The sequence below is a fragment of the Rissa tridactyla genome, chromosome 1 (assembly GCF_028500815.1).
Source record: "Rissa tridactyla isolate bRisTri1 chromosome 1, bRisTri1.patW.cur.20221130, whole genome shotgun sequence".
NCBI lineage: Eukaryota > Metazoa > Chordata > Aves > Charadriiformes > Laridae > Rissa > Rissa tridactyla.
The window spans coordinates 208,899,787-208,914,713 of record NC_071466.1 but is presented as its reverse complement, the minus strand read 5'-3'; the positions used below and the strand labels follow the sequence as shown (position 1 = coordinate 208,914,713).

The 14,927-nt window shown below is 39.3% G+C and overlaps 1 protein-coding gene across 1 annotated transcript in view; it reads left to right on the top strand.

Annotated features, from left to right (window-relative positions):
- The first annotated feature begins 324 nt into the window (after positions 1-324).
- The window catches only part of PCLO (piccolo presynaptic cytomatrix protein), a 367,476-nt gene continuing 352,873 nt past the window's right edge, over positions 325-14,927 (top strand). The window contains 3 exon segments of the mRNA XM_054219098.1: positions 325-523; positions 525-673; positions 6,832-8,086. Of these exon segments, the coding sequence (XP_054075073.1) occupies positions 431-523; positions 525-673; positions 6,832-8,086 (1,497 nt within the window). The 5' untranslated portion in view covers positions 325-430.

The window sequence follows — 14,927 nt, the reverse complement described above, 5'->3', positions numbered from 1 at the left end:
CACCCGCTCTCCTCCGATGCGCCGGGTGCGCGGTGCGGGCAGCCGCGGGCTGAGGCGGCGGCGGTGAGGGGTGCTGGGGGTGTGTGTGTTCGCGGTGCCTTTAAAGTCCGGGCGCGGGGCGGGGCGCGGGGTGGTGGTGTTTGCGGGGGGAGCCGCCCGGAGCATGCGCTGCGCCGAGCGGCGGGCGGTTGGCGGCGTCTCCGCCGCACTTTCCCGGTAGCCGTGGCGGCAGCAGCTAGCGAGTCCGGCCCTGACACTGCTGCTGCCGCCGCTGCCGTGCGGGGCCGTGGTGGCGGCGGCAGCCACCGTTGAGCCCTGAGCGCCCGCCGCTCCTCCCGCAGGGGAGCGGGGCTGCGCGGCGGCGAGCCGCCCCCCCGCCCGGTCTGTGCCCGAGGGGAGAGGAGGCGAGCGGGGAGCGGCGGCGGCGGCCATGGGCAACGAGGCGAGCCTAGAAGGAGGCGAAGGGCTGGGCGCATTCCCCGAAGGGGCGGCGGCAGCCGGGGATGGCGGCGGCCCCGCGGCCCCCCTTGCAGCGCCTGGTCCCGGCCGGGGTGGAGGCGGACCTGAGCCAGCTGAGCGAGGAGGAGAGGAGGCAAATCGCCGCTGTCATGTCAAGGGCGCAGGGGCTGCCCAGAGGGAACCTCGCCGGCGCGGAGCCGCTTCCCATGCAAAGGCATGCACGGAAAATCTCCCTTCTCCTGCTCCTCCCTTCCCCCCTTCCCCGTCTCCTCGCGGTGGGGCGGGGGGCGACTGGCAACGCGATCCGGGCCCGCTGCATCGGGAGCAGGCGTTGCATTTTGCTGGCTGAGGGAGGGAAGGGGGCGGCTGCACGAGTGCGGACACCAGGATGGATGGAGCCGACACTCTCCAGCTTTTCCCACTCCGGTGGTTTCTAATAATAACGGCCGTTCTCGGTTCCAGTGGGCTGCGCCCTCGCCCTCTCCCCTTCCCCTCCCTTCGCACGGATCCGGAGCACGGGTAGTTTCTGTGTCTGGGGAGGGGAGAGATTTGCAGACAGCGTTTCGGTTTTCTCTCTCTCTCTGTGTGTGTGTGCTTTACGGTGCTGGAGTGCCCCACAGATAGTAGCCAGGGAAGCTCTCCCCAGGGCTGATGGGCTCTGTAAGCTGTTCTTTCTGGAGCGATTCTTGTTGAATCCTTCAAAGCTTTGGGGCATAATGTATTTGCTAGCCATTACTCTGCCAATTCTTAACCTCTACAACTAGCATTTGGCTTCATTAAATAGTCATGGATTAAGGAGGTCTGTTTCAGTCTATTCTTTTCCCCCTTATTTTTCTTCTCGATTTTTTTTTCCCCTTTTCTTTTTTGTTGAAAGGGAAAAGAGAGGCGAAATAATAGATTAAATTGATTTCCAGGGGATTCAGTATTCTGGATAGTGATGGCTTTTCCTCCTTGTGCATCTGCCAAGGCTAGGGAAATTCCCTTCCCCTTTCCTTCCCTGTCCCTTAGCACATTCACTGCCCGACATGCAACAAGCCCGTTCACCTCCCGGGCCCGGGGCCCGGTTCCCGCCGCGGCGCCGGCGTCGGCCTCCCCCGCCCGGTGGCCGCCCGGGCCGCTGTCCGCGGTCCTGAACTCGCCGTCTTCCCCGCCCGTCATCCAAGGCCGACCTCTCCGGTGCTCTCCGTCTGCGGGGCTGGGTGTGTTGTTTGTCGTGGAAGGAGGATGCTGAACGGAGCCTCCTCGACTGACTGTTCAACACGGTTCTTGTGTATGGACCTCACCCTAAATAAAGGCATACTGAGTTTATATAATATCAGGTTTTATATAAGTGAATCCTAGAAGAAGAGAAGCAAGGAGGGTGGGACCAAATTCATCCGTGGGCAAACTACTGAAGTCATTTGGCTTATACCTGAGATGATGGTCTCCATTTTTTTTTTTTTAAACTGGAAATCGAATCTTCCTATTTTATGTCTTGCATGATTATTTAACAGGTATTAATGCTGTATGTAAAATATAAATTTCCATTCAGTTCGGGGCTCTACCCAGCTTCTATAGATGTTAATGGAAAAAAAAAAAACCAAAACATATTGCTTAGTTCTGTGAAACTAAGCTCAAAATTCCCTTTTGTATGACAGTCTATGAGCAAAGACACAAAGGCTTTAAAAGTTTATTGTTTCATGCTAATCATCCAGCAAAAAGTAAGATAAATGTTGCTGGAAGATTTTAGAATAGACTAAACTCATTGCAATGTGAATATGTATAATGTTGTGATATATTATTATGTGCATTTATAAATGGCTGCTTTCCTACAAACATATTTATGATATCAGAAACTACTTTGATCTTGTTAGCGTACCTTACTTCCATTCTCCATTTAAAGTAAAGGCACTCTATGTTTGCGAATTACAGCCTTTTAACTTTTAGTTAAAGTTGACATTTTAACATTCAGTGCAATAACCTATCAACTAGCTTCTCCTGTGTTGTTTTAGCAGTTCCCATCATAGCATCTTCGTGCCTGTCACACTGTAATGAAGTTACTACTTGTCTCTGCTCTTGTTTTGTGACTTTGCTTGCTCCTCTTGCATGCCTCCTTGCTATTGAGATCTATGATGAATGATGGAAATAATTATTAAGAACCTGATCCAAACCCTTAGAGTAAGACTCTTCTAAGGACTAAGGATCAGCCTCTTCCAGACTTCAACTTAAGTAAAGAACCAGCCTGCTGAGACTCAGATTCCTTAGCTTCAACCTTTCCCCCCGAAGTCAGAGTGGCCAAAGAAATCAGATGCGGGAAAAGATGCTTTACAACTGTTGTTCCCAACAGCTTTTTTCCTAGTATGGTTATGCCAGTCCAAACGTTAAGTGACTGAAAGAGTGATCAGAAGAGGAATTCTGGCTTCCAGTTTATATAGCCTTGCATTATGACAGTGTCCCTGTTGCATTGTCTTTTAGTTTTTTTCATGTTGTTAACTGGATTTTTCCTCTGTGATTTCCATTATAACATTAGCTGTTATCTAGCTTTACCTGAGAGACTAATAAGTATTTTCGATTACAAATGCTTTCATTCCCCTCCCAAACTACAAATTCATGATGGATGATATCCAGAAATAACAGTTTTTGCAGTTACAGGCTTTTAATAGTAAGCAACGTATGTACCAGGAAACATAGTTGCACCTTTACCACCATCAAATACATGTTGTAGCTTCTAGAACTTCTATAGGCTTCAAGCTTTTAAGCCTTCGAAAATTCAATATCTAAATAGATATGATTAATATTTATTATGCATTTTAATATAAGCATTTAGATCTAGAGAACCTAAAGTGAACTGCCTAAATCAAATGAACTTTTTTTTTTTCATTGAACTTTTATATCTCTGGGTTCCAGTCAAAGTTTGGGATGCTTAGCACATATGGAAATCATTCTATCCTATTTCAGTTTTCTGTCTTCAGAAAATTCATGGTTAGGAAGTTTAGCTGAAACATACACAGCCAATTTGTAAGCAAGTTCCAGTTCTAGCTTCCTTGAATGACTCTGTAACTGTGTCAGTGTCCACTTGCTGAGGAATTGTTCCACATCATCTGAAAGGATTAGATGACCAAACTGAATATATGCACCATATATGCACCATCTAATGCAGCTGGTTGTTTTTGTGATATTTTTTTGTCGGGGGTTTTTTGTGGGTTGTTTGTGGGTTGTTTCTTTTTTTTTTTTTTTCCCCAGTTCATGAAGTTGTTCACAATAGACATTAGTAGTAAAAAAAAAAAATACTGCATTTTGAGCAGAAATGCGAAGAAGTCTTACTGAGTGTCACACTTATAAAGTGTGTTTATCGTGTATTTTTGAGAAAAAATATGTGGTTTTGTTAATGCCATCACTCTATTTACTTTAAAAAAAAAAAAAGTTAGCCACCAGGGGTATGTATAAATTTGCACATATCTCGTTTGTAGATAAGAAAATTATCTAACTGTCTTGGAGTTGTGTGATTATTGCACTTCTCTCTCAAATTATTTATACTGATGAATGGGAAAAAGACATGCCTTTTTAAATAGGTTTTTGTAGCTATGGTATTTGAGAACTAGACCAGTAGTCTTTTTGTTAAATCTCCTCTTGACTCCAAAGTAAGCTTTGATTTGGCTGTAATATTAATGTAAATGAATAAAGATGAGCTCTGTGAATCAAGGCCAAAGTGAGGAGAAACATAGAAACATAAAGAAGAGAATTAGGTGAGGGAAGACTAAATGATTCTTCTTGTTGAGTCTGGTTTGAAGACTTTAAAACAATGGTGGATTTTTAATGATTCAAAAGGTTTAAAAATAAGAAAATTCTTGTCAAATAAAGAAAAGAATTCTTTGGAGGATTTCTAATTCTCCAGATTAATTAAAATTGTTCAATATCCGTCTGTAGCTGGTTTCAAAATAGTTCTAGAAAAGAAAGCTTCAGTTTCTGGCTACCTATAACTACATGGAGCAAGTCCTGGCTTTTGATAGAAGTAACATTTCTCAAGAAGCTTGTCTTTTCAAGGCTTTTTCTTCCGCTAATTAATCATGCTCTGTCTCCATTGCTTAGAAACATTGTTAATGTATAAAGGCAAGACAAGTCTGGTCTTCAGAATACACCAGCAGCCTTGCAGAATCATCTGGGGTTTTTATTTCCTAGATTCATGGGTTTTAATCTCACTTCAAGTCCTGACATCTGATCAGGTGGAAATTTATGGAGCACATAATTCTGATAAAAATGAAAGCTGGAGGAGAGCTCTGTTCCAATAGAGATCCACGGTTACTTCTTCTTGTTAATGTCCAAGTTCAATTTCTAAAAACAGTTTTAGGGTTTGGGTTTTTTCTTCCGCCTTCACACTGTAAGGTTTGGGCATGGTACCGTGTTTCCCAACCAGAGTTTTAATAGTACCACTGATCCTTTTCTTTTTTTCCGTTGTCACTCTTAGCATTGTTGAATGAAGCCTTCCAACATTTTGAACACTTGCAAACATGAATGCTGGAAGTGTACCAGACTGCCACTGACAGAATAGTTGAAATGATTCCATTTAGTAAGCAGTACCTCTTCAGATAAAACTAGAGTGCTTATCTAAATAGCAAGAAACAGAAGTGCAGGTAAACCTACCTAGTTGCTAAATAGAGTATAAAATTGTTCCTGTAACAAGCAAAAATGCCAAATAATTGAAGGAATTAGATTATCATTGGACTTTTCTGAATTATTCTCTTTATGAATAAAGAGTTAATCAATGTTCACTGACACCAATGGAAACACACCTGCTCACTTCAGTGGGTTCCACATTAGGGTTATAAACTTCCCAGTATTATGACCAATAGTTTTACAAGAATAGGGAAGGGTAAATGGAGTTGTGGAAGGCTAGAAATAGTTTGTCCTTAACAAGCATTTAATGTGGAAATTTTTAATTTACAAAAACATCAGATACAAGATTGTGAGAAAATCACATGTTGTGAGAATTATGAGCAAAGAAATGGGTACCACTTAGCTTTGTCCTTTTATATTTCCATTGCTAGGTCTGTAATGAGAACTCTAAATATTTAATCAGAAATAACAGTAAACCCATGGTAACATTAACAGTGTAAAATATATTTTTCAATGTGTCTACTATATATGTTTCTGCATATTTCTGATAAAACTCAAACAGAATTTTGAAGTTATTTATTTATTTTTAGTCAAGGAATGCAGTTAAATGTAATGACTGATTGTTCATTTTACTCATGAATACCCAAGAAGAAATGTCACGTCTGGAAAAAACAAGATCACAGTAACGGAGTAACTGTATTTCTTAAAGCGAAAACTGAAAGTTTTATATTTGCAACACTGTTGTGGCACTGAAGAGAACACCTTATCTTCCAGCAAAAGTACAGTGATAGCACTGAGTAGAATATTTTACTACATCCTTTAGCAATCGCATTGAATACAATATTATTTCCTCCAGATGTAGCTGAGTATAGCAAGAAGTAGAATACTATGTTACGCATGAAGACATGATCTTGATTTTCGTTCTTACATTCTTAGTTTTATTTTCTTCTGTATGGAAACACAGCAAAATTCTATTGTTAGAGAAGTGGGAAAAATCCCTGTGTAATGAGAGATTTTCTTTTTATTGCTGGGCAGTGTGAATTGTTGAGATGTTGCTGGGAGGAAGCTCTATAGTAGTTCTATTGAAAAAGGAAAAAAAAAAGTAGCTTCAGGACTAATTCTGTGAACTGTCATCTGCTTTATCTGTTTGAAAAGTCTTCTGATTTGTGAGTGAATGGTTGGCAAAGTAAATACTTTAAAGAGAAGCATATACTTCTTAATGTACCTGGATTTTAGAAGTTTAAATCCCTGCTGCATATTGAATTGTAAATATATCCAAATCTTGTACAGGTAGCCAAAGCACAAGTACATAAATATTTTGTATTGTGCAGTGTTTTTCTTGTATGGTTGTGCTTTGATCTGCTAATTTTCTGACACTTCTTTTAGTCTTCTCTGTCTCCCCATGTTTGTATCCAAAGGATAGAGTGGAGAATTAGTCATTTGGATTTAGGTAAAATAGTAAGCTGTAGCTTTGAGTTCTTCAGATTTCTGAGGAGAAAATTATCTGGTTAAACACTGTTGTCTTATTAGTTTGTTTTCTAAATAATAAATCAGTCTGTGACTGAATACTTCTATAGACCTTTATAGTACAATAATTTCTATTTAAATATTTTTTTATATGCACCTTACGTTTTAAGCCTTGGTCTTGCAAGCACTTAAGCACCTGAGAAACTTCCCAGTGTTACCACTGCAGTTACAGGGTCACAGATAGATCTTCTTTTATATGATTTTTCTAGTAATTTGTATTATTTCAATTTTACTACATTTTTCTGTCTGCAGGCACCCTGAACTTGATACAAGCCGCCATCCCAGGCAACCAGGTAAGCCTCCAGATCCGGGACCACCAAGTTTAAGCAAAAGCAGAACAGTAGATGTGCTGAAGACAGAACAACGGGCACCTGGACGGAGCCCTTCTTCTATTAGTCTAAAGGAATCAAAATCCAGGACTGATTTTAAAGAAGATCAGAAACCAAGTATGATGCCCAGTTTTCTCTCAGACGCCAATCCATTGAGTGCAGTCACTTCAGTTGTGAACAAATTCAATCCTTTTGATTTGATATCAGATTCAGATGCAGCTCATGAAGAAGCCGGTAGGAAACAAAAAGTTACCCAGAAAGAGCAAGGGAAACCTGAGGAGCAGAGGGGCCCTGCAAAACATCCAGCTCAACCACAGTCTCCAAAGCCAGCTGTTCAACAACAAGGACCTGTCAGATCTACCCCCCAGACGACTGAGTCTTCCAAACCAGTGCCTCAGCAGCAGCAGCCTGGGGAACCAAAGCAAGTTCAGAAACCAGGCCCTGGTCACCCAGCAGACTCTAAGCTAGAACAAGCGAAACAACCACCCCAGCCGCGAGGACCACAAAAATCTCAGCCCCAACAGTCAGAACCAACGAAGTCTGTTCAACAACAAACTTCTGCAAAACCTTCATCAGGCCCAACAAAACCATCACCACAGCAAACAGACAATGCTAGAACATCATCCCAAGCACCACCTCCCACAAAACCATCATCACAGCAGCCGGGACCTGTAAAACAACCATCTCAACAGCCGCCACGGCAAGGAGCTCCTGTAAAGCCATCTTCCCAGCAAGCAGGGCCTCCAAAACAGCCTTCTCAGCAACCTGGACCTGAAAAGCCATCTGCTCAGCAAACAGGACCTGCAAAACAACCATCACAGACTGGACCTGGGAAGCCACCTCCACAGCAAACAGGGCTTGTAAAGCAAGTGCCACCACAAGCAGCAGCTACAAAACCATCTTCTCAGACTGCAGGGGCCACAAAGCCCCCAGCACAACAACCAGGACTTACAAAACCACCGGGCCAGCAACCAGGGCCTGAGAAACCCTCGCAGCAAAAGCAAGCCGGTGCAACCCAACCCGCTGAGGCCGCCCCAAAGAAAACCTTCTGTCCTCTTTGCACAACCACCGAACTGCTGCTGCACACTCCAGAAAAGGCCAATTACAACACGTGCACGCAGTGTCATACTGTAGTCTGCAGCCTGTGCGGATTCAATCCTAATCCTCATATAACAGAGGTGAGTAGTTTTTAAACTGGTGTTTGGTACCAGAGCACAAAATTAAGTTTACCTTCATTATGCTGAAACATCAGATGTGTTACAATGTAGTGTCATCATCACTTAAGGTCATAACAAGTTCAGTGACAAAAGTCATGCTTTTTGGGAAAACTGCTTATGAGTAAAAAGGGTGAAATTGGCAAATAAGGTAATGGTTCTCTGTTTGTACAGTGTTTAGAAGTGTGTTCTCTTTTCTTCGTATATAAAGAGGAGGAACTCCAATGTGACACTTTTTGCCATTTTGCCTGGTTTCCAGCACTCGCTGGTTACATTTATAATCTGACCACAATAGTCTAATATGTTTATAAATAAGTAAAATTGGCTGCTAGAAGAACTAAATTGGCAAAAAGAAAAAAGAAAAAGATGAAAATGACTCTTCATAGCCTCAGTGTGTGTTTTGGAAAAGGATGTGGGGTGGATTTGCTTTGTAACTGTGTGAGTGTTCATTAGCTGAAAGCCTGAGTCATGAGTTTTGACTTAGTGGTACTCAGGTTATTTCATTCTAGTGGGATGCTAAGGAAGAGATCTCTGTGGGCTGTTTCTAACCTTGATCACCATTCTTGCTATAATTGTATAACATGGAAATGTCATAGGAAGTAATATTAGGGCTTCAAATGAACTTATTTAACCTGATGTTTGAGTTAGTTTGATTTATATGCTTATACATATCCTTGTTCTTTACTTGCTTGGAATAAGGCTTCATATGAATGTCTGATATCATCTTATTGCTTGAACAGCTTCTCATACATCCTGATATGCTAATTTTAAACTTGCAATGTAGTTTGGGTTTGTTTTCAGTATCAACAGTTTTATCAATTTATAGAAATTCAAGCATAGCAGACCTGGCACCGAAAACTAACCTAGTGATAAATAGCCAGAAGGGGTATTTAGAAAGCTTATTTTTGTCTTGTTTTGGTATTCATTCAGCTGATCAGAGATGCTGATAGGAAGAAGTACATACTGCTACTATATTTTGAATCTGACAAATAACATCCCTAGGATTAAAAATGAATCAAGGAATCCCTGAGGCTCAAAGGGTCTTCTGAAAGGTCCAAACCCTTGCTCAAAGAAGGGTCACCTAAAGCAGGCTGCTCATAGCCATTTTTGAATACTTTCAAGGATGGAGACTCCACAGCCTCTCTGGGCAACTTGTTTTCTCAATACCACAAAGAATTAAAAACACTGCTAGCAGTTAGATTTCTTTCCAGTGATACTTTTAGGTAGGTACCTGGTAACAAACAGCAGGCTTTTTGCATCCAGTAAGTGTATTATTTATTGATTTCTTGTTAAAATTGCAAATTCAAACCTGAAAGACTAACCATTGGTAGAAAAATTGAATCATTTAGGACTGTATTGTCCTGTTTGAGTTTAGGGAAACTCACACTTGAGATAGATGGCATTAGTGCTTGGACTGGAAAAGGTGTGACTTGGACAGCCATGTGCAGAAATTTCAGAACGTCTGCAACTAACCAGGTGCTCAAAGATTATATTATCAGGGCCTATATGAGGAAGGGTCATAAAGCATGTCATTCTGGACAGTTTGGGGTATAAAAAATATAATATTTATGTATAATGGACAAGAAATATGATGCATTGGTGTTAAAATCAGAGGAACTTTTGTAAGAAAACTTTACTTTCAAGTTCTGACAGAATGTTTTTAGATCAAAATTTCTTACGTTTATTAGTGTGTGCTGAGTTGTTTATTTCTATAGTGTGCTCCTGGAGTCTCTTGGAGTTCCATGTTTGTCTTCATTTAAAAAATTAAGATTTCCCATGGAAATGGTCAACAACTTTGGGATGTTCAAATGAAATGGATTTTGAGAGAGAGAGTTTATGTAAGATCTCAAAGTATTTGTAAATTCCATGAATAACTACTAGTTTTTGAAGTGGGTACTCTGTAAGTGTGAAATTCAGGACTTTAAGACAATAAATACAGCTGCATTTAAGACTAACTGATTGCATACATATGTAAAAGCAGATTTGAATTTCATATTGCATATTGAAATAAACACAGGATATGCATTTTTTTCATGATAAAATCATTTCAGTAAATGAAGGTATTGGACGTCTGATTTATTCAGCTATTAGTTCCAAACTCCCGACTCCCACTCAGACTTTTCTCATTTGCTCAGCTTTGCGCCACCAGCTGTCTTGCTGAACCTTCATTGTGGGTGTCCTGCTCCAATCTGCGGTGAAGTGCCACAAAAATCACATCTGACTTTATTACTGAACAGTTGGAGCGAAGTAATAGAACCTGCCCTGGCACATAAAAAAATTTGACTTATTTCAGCTGCAAAGGTTTCCACTTGATTTATTCTCAAACTTCTAGTTTCCCTTTTCTTTCAATATTTAGATTATTAACAAAAAATTCTGATTCCTCCTTTACAGTAGTTTATACATTCCTTCCTATCTAGCATGAAAACCATGGTTTGTGTCTTAGCTATCAGTTTTCTTGATTATGGTGCAAGTTTTTTCTTTTGGCTTCTCTTATTTTAAGTACTCCTAAATTGTTATTGACCAAAAGTCTTTGTCTCTTACCCGTGCACTTACTGACTGTATCTTCACCTCTTATTGTTATACTTTGACTTTTCCTGCTGTTCTTTTTACCAAGTTTGATGATTCTGTAATCCTGTGTTGTGCCTTTCCCATGCCTTTTATAGCCACTGTTTTTATTGCTTATGTTGAAACACATTACTGATTGGAAAGCAATAATTTCAAATTGGATGTGGAGAGAGTGAAAGGCGTTTATTTAGAAAAGAATTTGTATTAATTTTGTCTCTAACATTCTCCCTGTACAGCTGCTTGAACTATCTTCTTAAGATATTCTTACACATTTCTTACAGGATAGTTCAGTCTTCATAACTGAGTGAATTACTTTCACAATATAGATATTTCTAAATTTCTATATTCTATATATCTAGCTGATTCTGGAAAGAATATAGCAGGCTTTACAAGCTGGCTCAGGAAGTGGAGTGCATGCATTGTAAAACCATTATAAAGAGTGATTTTTTAAAATTTTTATTAATTTTTTTCTTTTAAATCTCTATTTAAAATGGCAGTAGTACATGCACTCTGTCTGTTTTAACTCACTAGAGAGAACTGTGTAACTAAGAGCAGAAAGCGATACCTGTATTGCCACAAGGTCAGACCCCTTGAACTATTTCTCTGAACCATCTGACGTTGTGGTCCCCTTGGGAAAAAGCGGTAGTTGGACTCTTGGTTTTGTACAGAAGTCAAGAGAGAAAACACACCATACATAACGTGTTCGGTAACATATGCCTCTCTCATCTGTCTAGGTATTCACACTCCACTCATCACCACGGCACATGACTGCCTAGCAACAGTTGCATAAAGTAACAGAAAAAATTATATAAACAGGTTTGATGACTGGTACTCTATTCCATTTTCCTTTCACATACATCAGAACCTTGTAGCAGGTGTGTATTTATTTTATTACATGGTGATTTATTTTTCTAATTTAAAAAAAAAAATATTTTGCCAAAACCACTCCCATGAGCCATTAACAACAGAAATGAGTACCTCCCAAAAAAAGATTCATCCCTTTAGATCATGTGAATAGGAGTAGTCTTTCTGAAAATGAGCAAAGACATCTGAGGGGCTATCCATTTTGTTAAACACTTATGTATAGTTTTTGGTAAAGCAAGGCAAAACACATGAACTACTGTAGTTAAATCCAAATGATCAGTGCTTATGCTCCATAGCTGGAGTAAACTCAACCCCGTGAACAAGTTATTGGAAGATGCATGCAACACAGCCTGAAAAATGGTTTGAACTGTAAAAATATATCATTACATTCTTTATGATGGACATCTGTAAAGTGGGTGATCAAGTGGAGTGTTAAAGCTGTTAATGTCAGAAACTTGGTTGTATGTGAGCTCTGCTCCACGAGCCTACCCTTGATGAGTATGTGCGCATAAATGAATGCCTGTCTTCTAGGTAGTTTTTAGGAGGGATCATTTTTCATGCATTTTATCTATGTCAGTCCATTTTTCATCCACTGTTTCCGTATGCTTTTGAGAGACCATTTAAAATTAGTCTTGGAGCCAGGTATAATTTTTTATTTAGATACTTGCTGAAAATTGCACATTCAGAGAATGTGAAGATGTGTATATTGATGGAGGATTTGATTGCTTGCCAAAAGCTCTTCTGGATGGAGGCAAAGTGAGTTCTAAAAAATGTTTTATTGGTTCTGACTGGTTTTGAAACAACATGTCGGTATCAAAATTGACTTAATCCTAATTGAAAAAAGAAGAAAAAAACCCAAAGAAAAGTCTTCTGAAGTGGAGTGTGTAATTTCAGATCAAGTAGAACATTTTACTGGATCTATGCCTTTATTTTTCAGCTCAGCAGGAAAAATAATTTTTGTAACCCAATCTGAAAATATTTTCTTTTGTTGGTGGAACATTTTTGGGGAAGATGTCTATCTTTTTTTTTTTTTATTTTATTTTCCTTTTGGTAGAGCTAAAAGGAAAAAAAGTCTCTGTATCAGTTGCTGTAGGTACTAGAGCCTTGAATTTTTGCTCGTTCTGCTTCCATTTTTATGTACACCATAACCTTTGGTGATTTAAGAGTGTCATGATTTTGTTCAAATCCTCATAATTATTTTCAGTATTTGTATTTGTTTTTATCTACATCCTGAATCCCCCAGTATCCTAAACATTAGTGCATACTTGGGCAAGAAGTATTTTCACTAACTAAAGAGAATTTAAGCAGAAATAATAATAGCAGATAATAATCTGCATAATAATGCAGAAATGCATTTTTTTCAGTTATTATCAGTAGTATTAGCTTGTACAGTGAAAGGAATATGTAATAATTTAAAATACTATTCATATAAGGAAGCTGACTGTAATTCTTTTGGTGAATCCAAATAAGTTTTGTTTATATTTACAGTAAAATTAATAGAAATGACTCTTGAATCTTTTTTGATTACATGATAGTAAAGGAAGCTATTGATTGAATTGAAATATTCCCTGTGGTGTACAGTCTGGACCCTGCTGTATTGCAGTAGTGCATAAGAACCAGAATGCAACATGGACTGGAAATGACATATAAACAAAAATAAAACTGACGTCACCGTGAATAGTGACATGCCACAAAGTCTAAGCTTTTTAATACCAGGAAAAATAGCTTTGAAACTGTATGCCCTATTTAAACGTAGATTTGTGTGGATTTTCAGGGTGTTATAAGTAATGCAAAACAAAATACAGAGAGAACTAAGGACTTGAATCTGATCAGCAGCTGTTATAGTCCTAAATAGTAAAGAAATGAGTTAAACCCCAATAAAACATTTTTTAAACTTTCTCAAAGTATTACTTTAGATATCAACTCCGAACTGCGCTGAAGTAAAGCTAGAGGTGTTCTATAAAAGAGGATGAAGTTTAGTTTGGGTTCAAACTGATCAGAGCAAAGATTCAAACAAGCCTTGTTTAGTTGTCTTTTTAAAATGATCAAAGTTTGAAGTATTTCTGTGTGAAATATTTGTTTTCGTCCAAAGAGTATTTGGGGTGTTCCAGTGTTACTAACATCACAATTTATATGGCAGTGGAGATTATTCACAATTTTTGTGATGAAATGAAGTTAGTATAGCTCCTTTAGTTCTGCCCCTAGCTAGAACTATTACATAGGCATTTGCAAAAATTGTAGAGATCCTCAAATAGAAGGGTTATGGAAGTATAGAATATTGTTTCTCTCTGTGGAATATTCTTAAACACACTCCCAGACTGTTTCTCTCTGAGGAAGACTATGTGCCTACATTTCTGCTTTACATTTAGGATTAAATGTATTAATAGGATTGATGCCCTGTGGATTACGTTTTTTCTTTTTCTTTTTTTCTTTCTTGTAAGAAAAGGGGCAAAACATAGAAAAAAGCAAACACCTATGCACAACAAATAGTTTCTCAATATTTTAACTGGGCAATATTCTACAATATGTTGGAGTGTTTACTCATTAGCCCAGAAAACTGTCCTGTCCAGTTTTTAACAGGAGTAAATAATAAATTAATCTGCATAGCTAAAGATGTCAACTGCAGTGAGCCATCTGCGCCAGTATTGCTGTTGCTCAGCAACTGTAATTTACTACTACGTTAGGCCACGTGATGTGGAGATGCTGTTTGCTGGGTAATCACTGGGCAGGAAGCGTGGCCCAGCCCTGCTCCGACCAGACAGCGTAATCCCTTTTCAAATCCCAGCGATACTCACTCCGATGCACTCTGTGCAGCACAGATGAACTTTGTTAACCTTCCCTTTGCTGCTCTCTTGATTTGCAGTTAGATTTTTTTGTTAATCATTCACGTGTTTCTAGTATATTAAACCTAGACGTAGTTAATGAATGCAATCAGCATTTGTTGCAGTGCATGGAGCTGTGTTAAAGTCTTTTTCCTTGTCCTGTGCATGAGGCAGCTTAAATATGTTTGCCTATAAATATTTACTTTTAGATATTCTGAAATACTGGTGTTTGGAAAAAAAAAAAAGTCAAAAGATTATATGTACACCATTTTGTTTTATGATTCTAATTAGATAAACTATAAAATAATAGTTCCCCAAACACTCATAGTTCATATGCAAGCTATAGGTTTTTGTATTAGTAATTTAAGCAGAGTACTGGAGTACGTTTTAAGATTGTGATAACTACATAGCACAATTCACGCAGTAATGTTTTTCAGTAGTTTTAAGATAGCTAAGTAACATTTTAAAATTGTCTTTTAAAATGGCTATTTAAAAAGTTTTCTCAAACATTGGTTTAGCATCAAGCTACAGTGCTTGCAACCATTGCTGTGGCT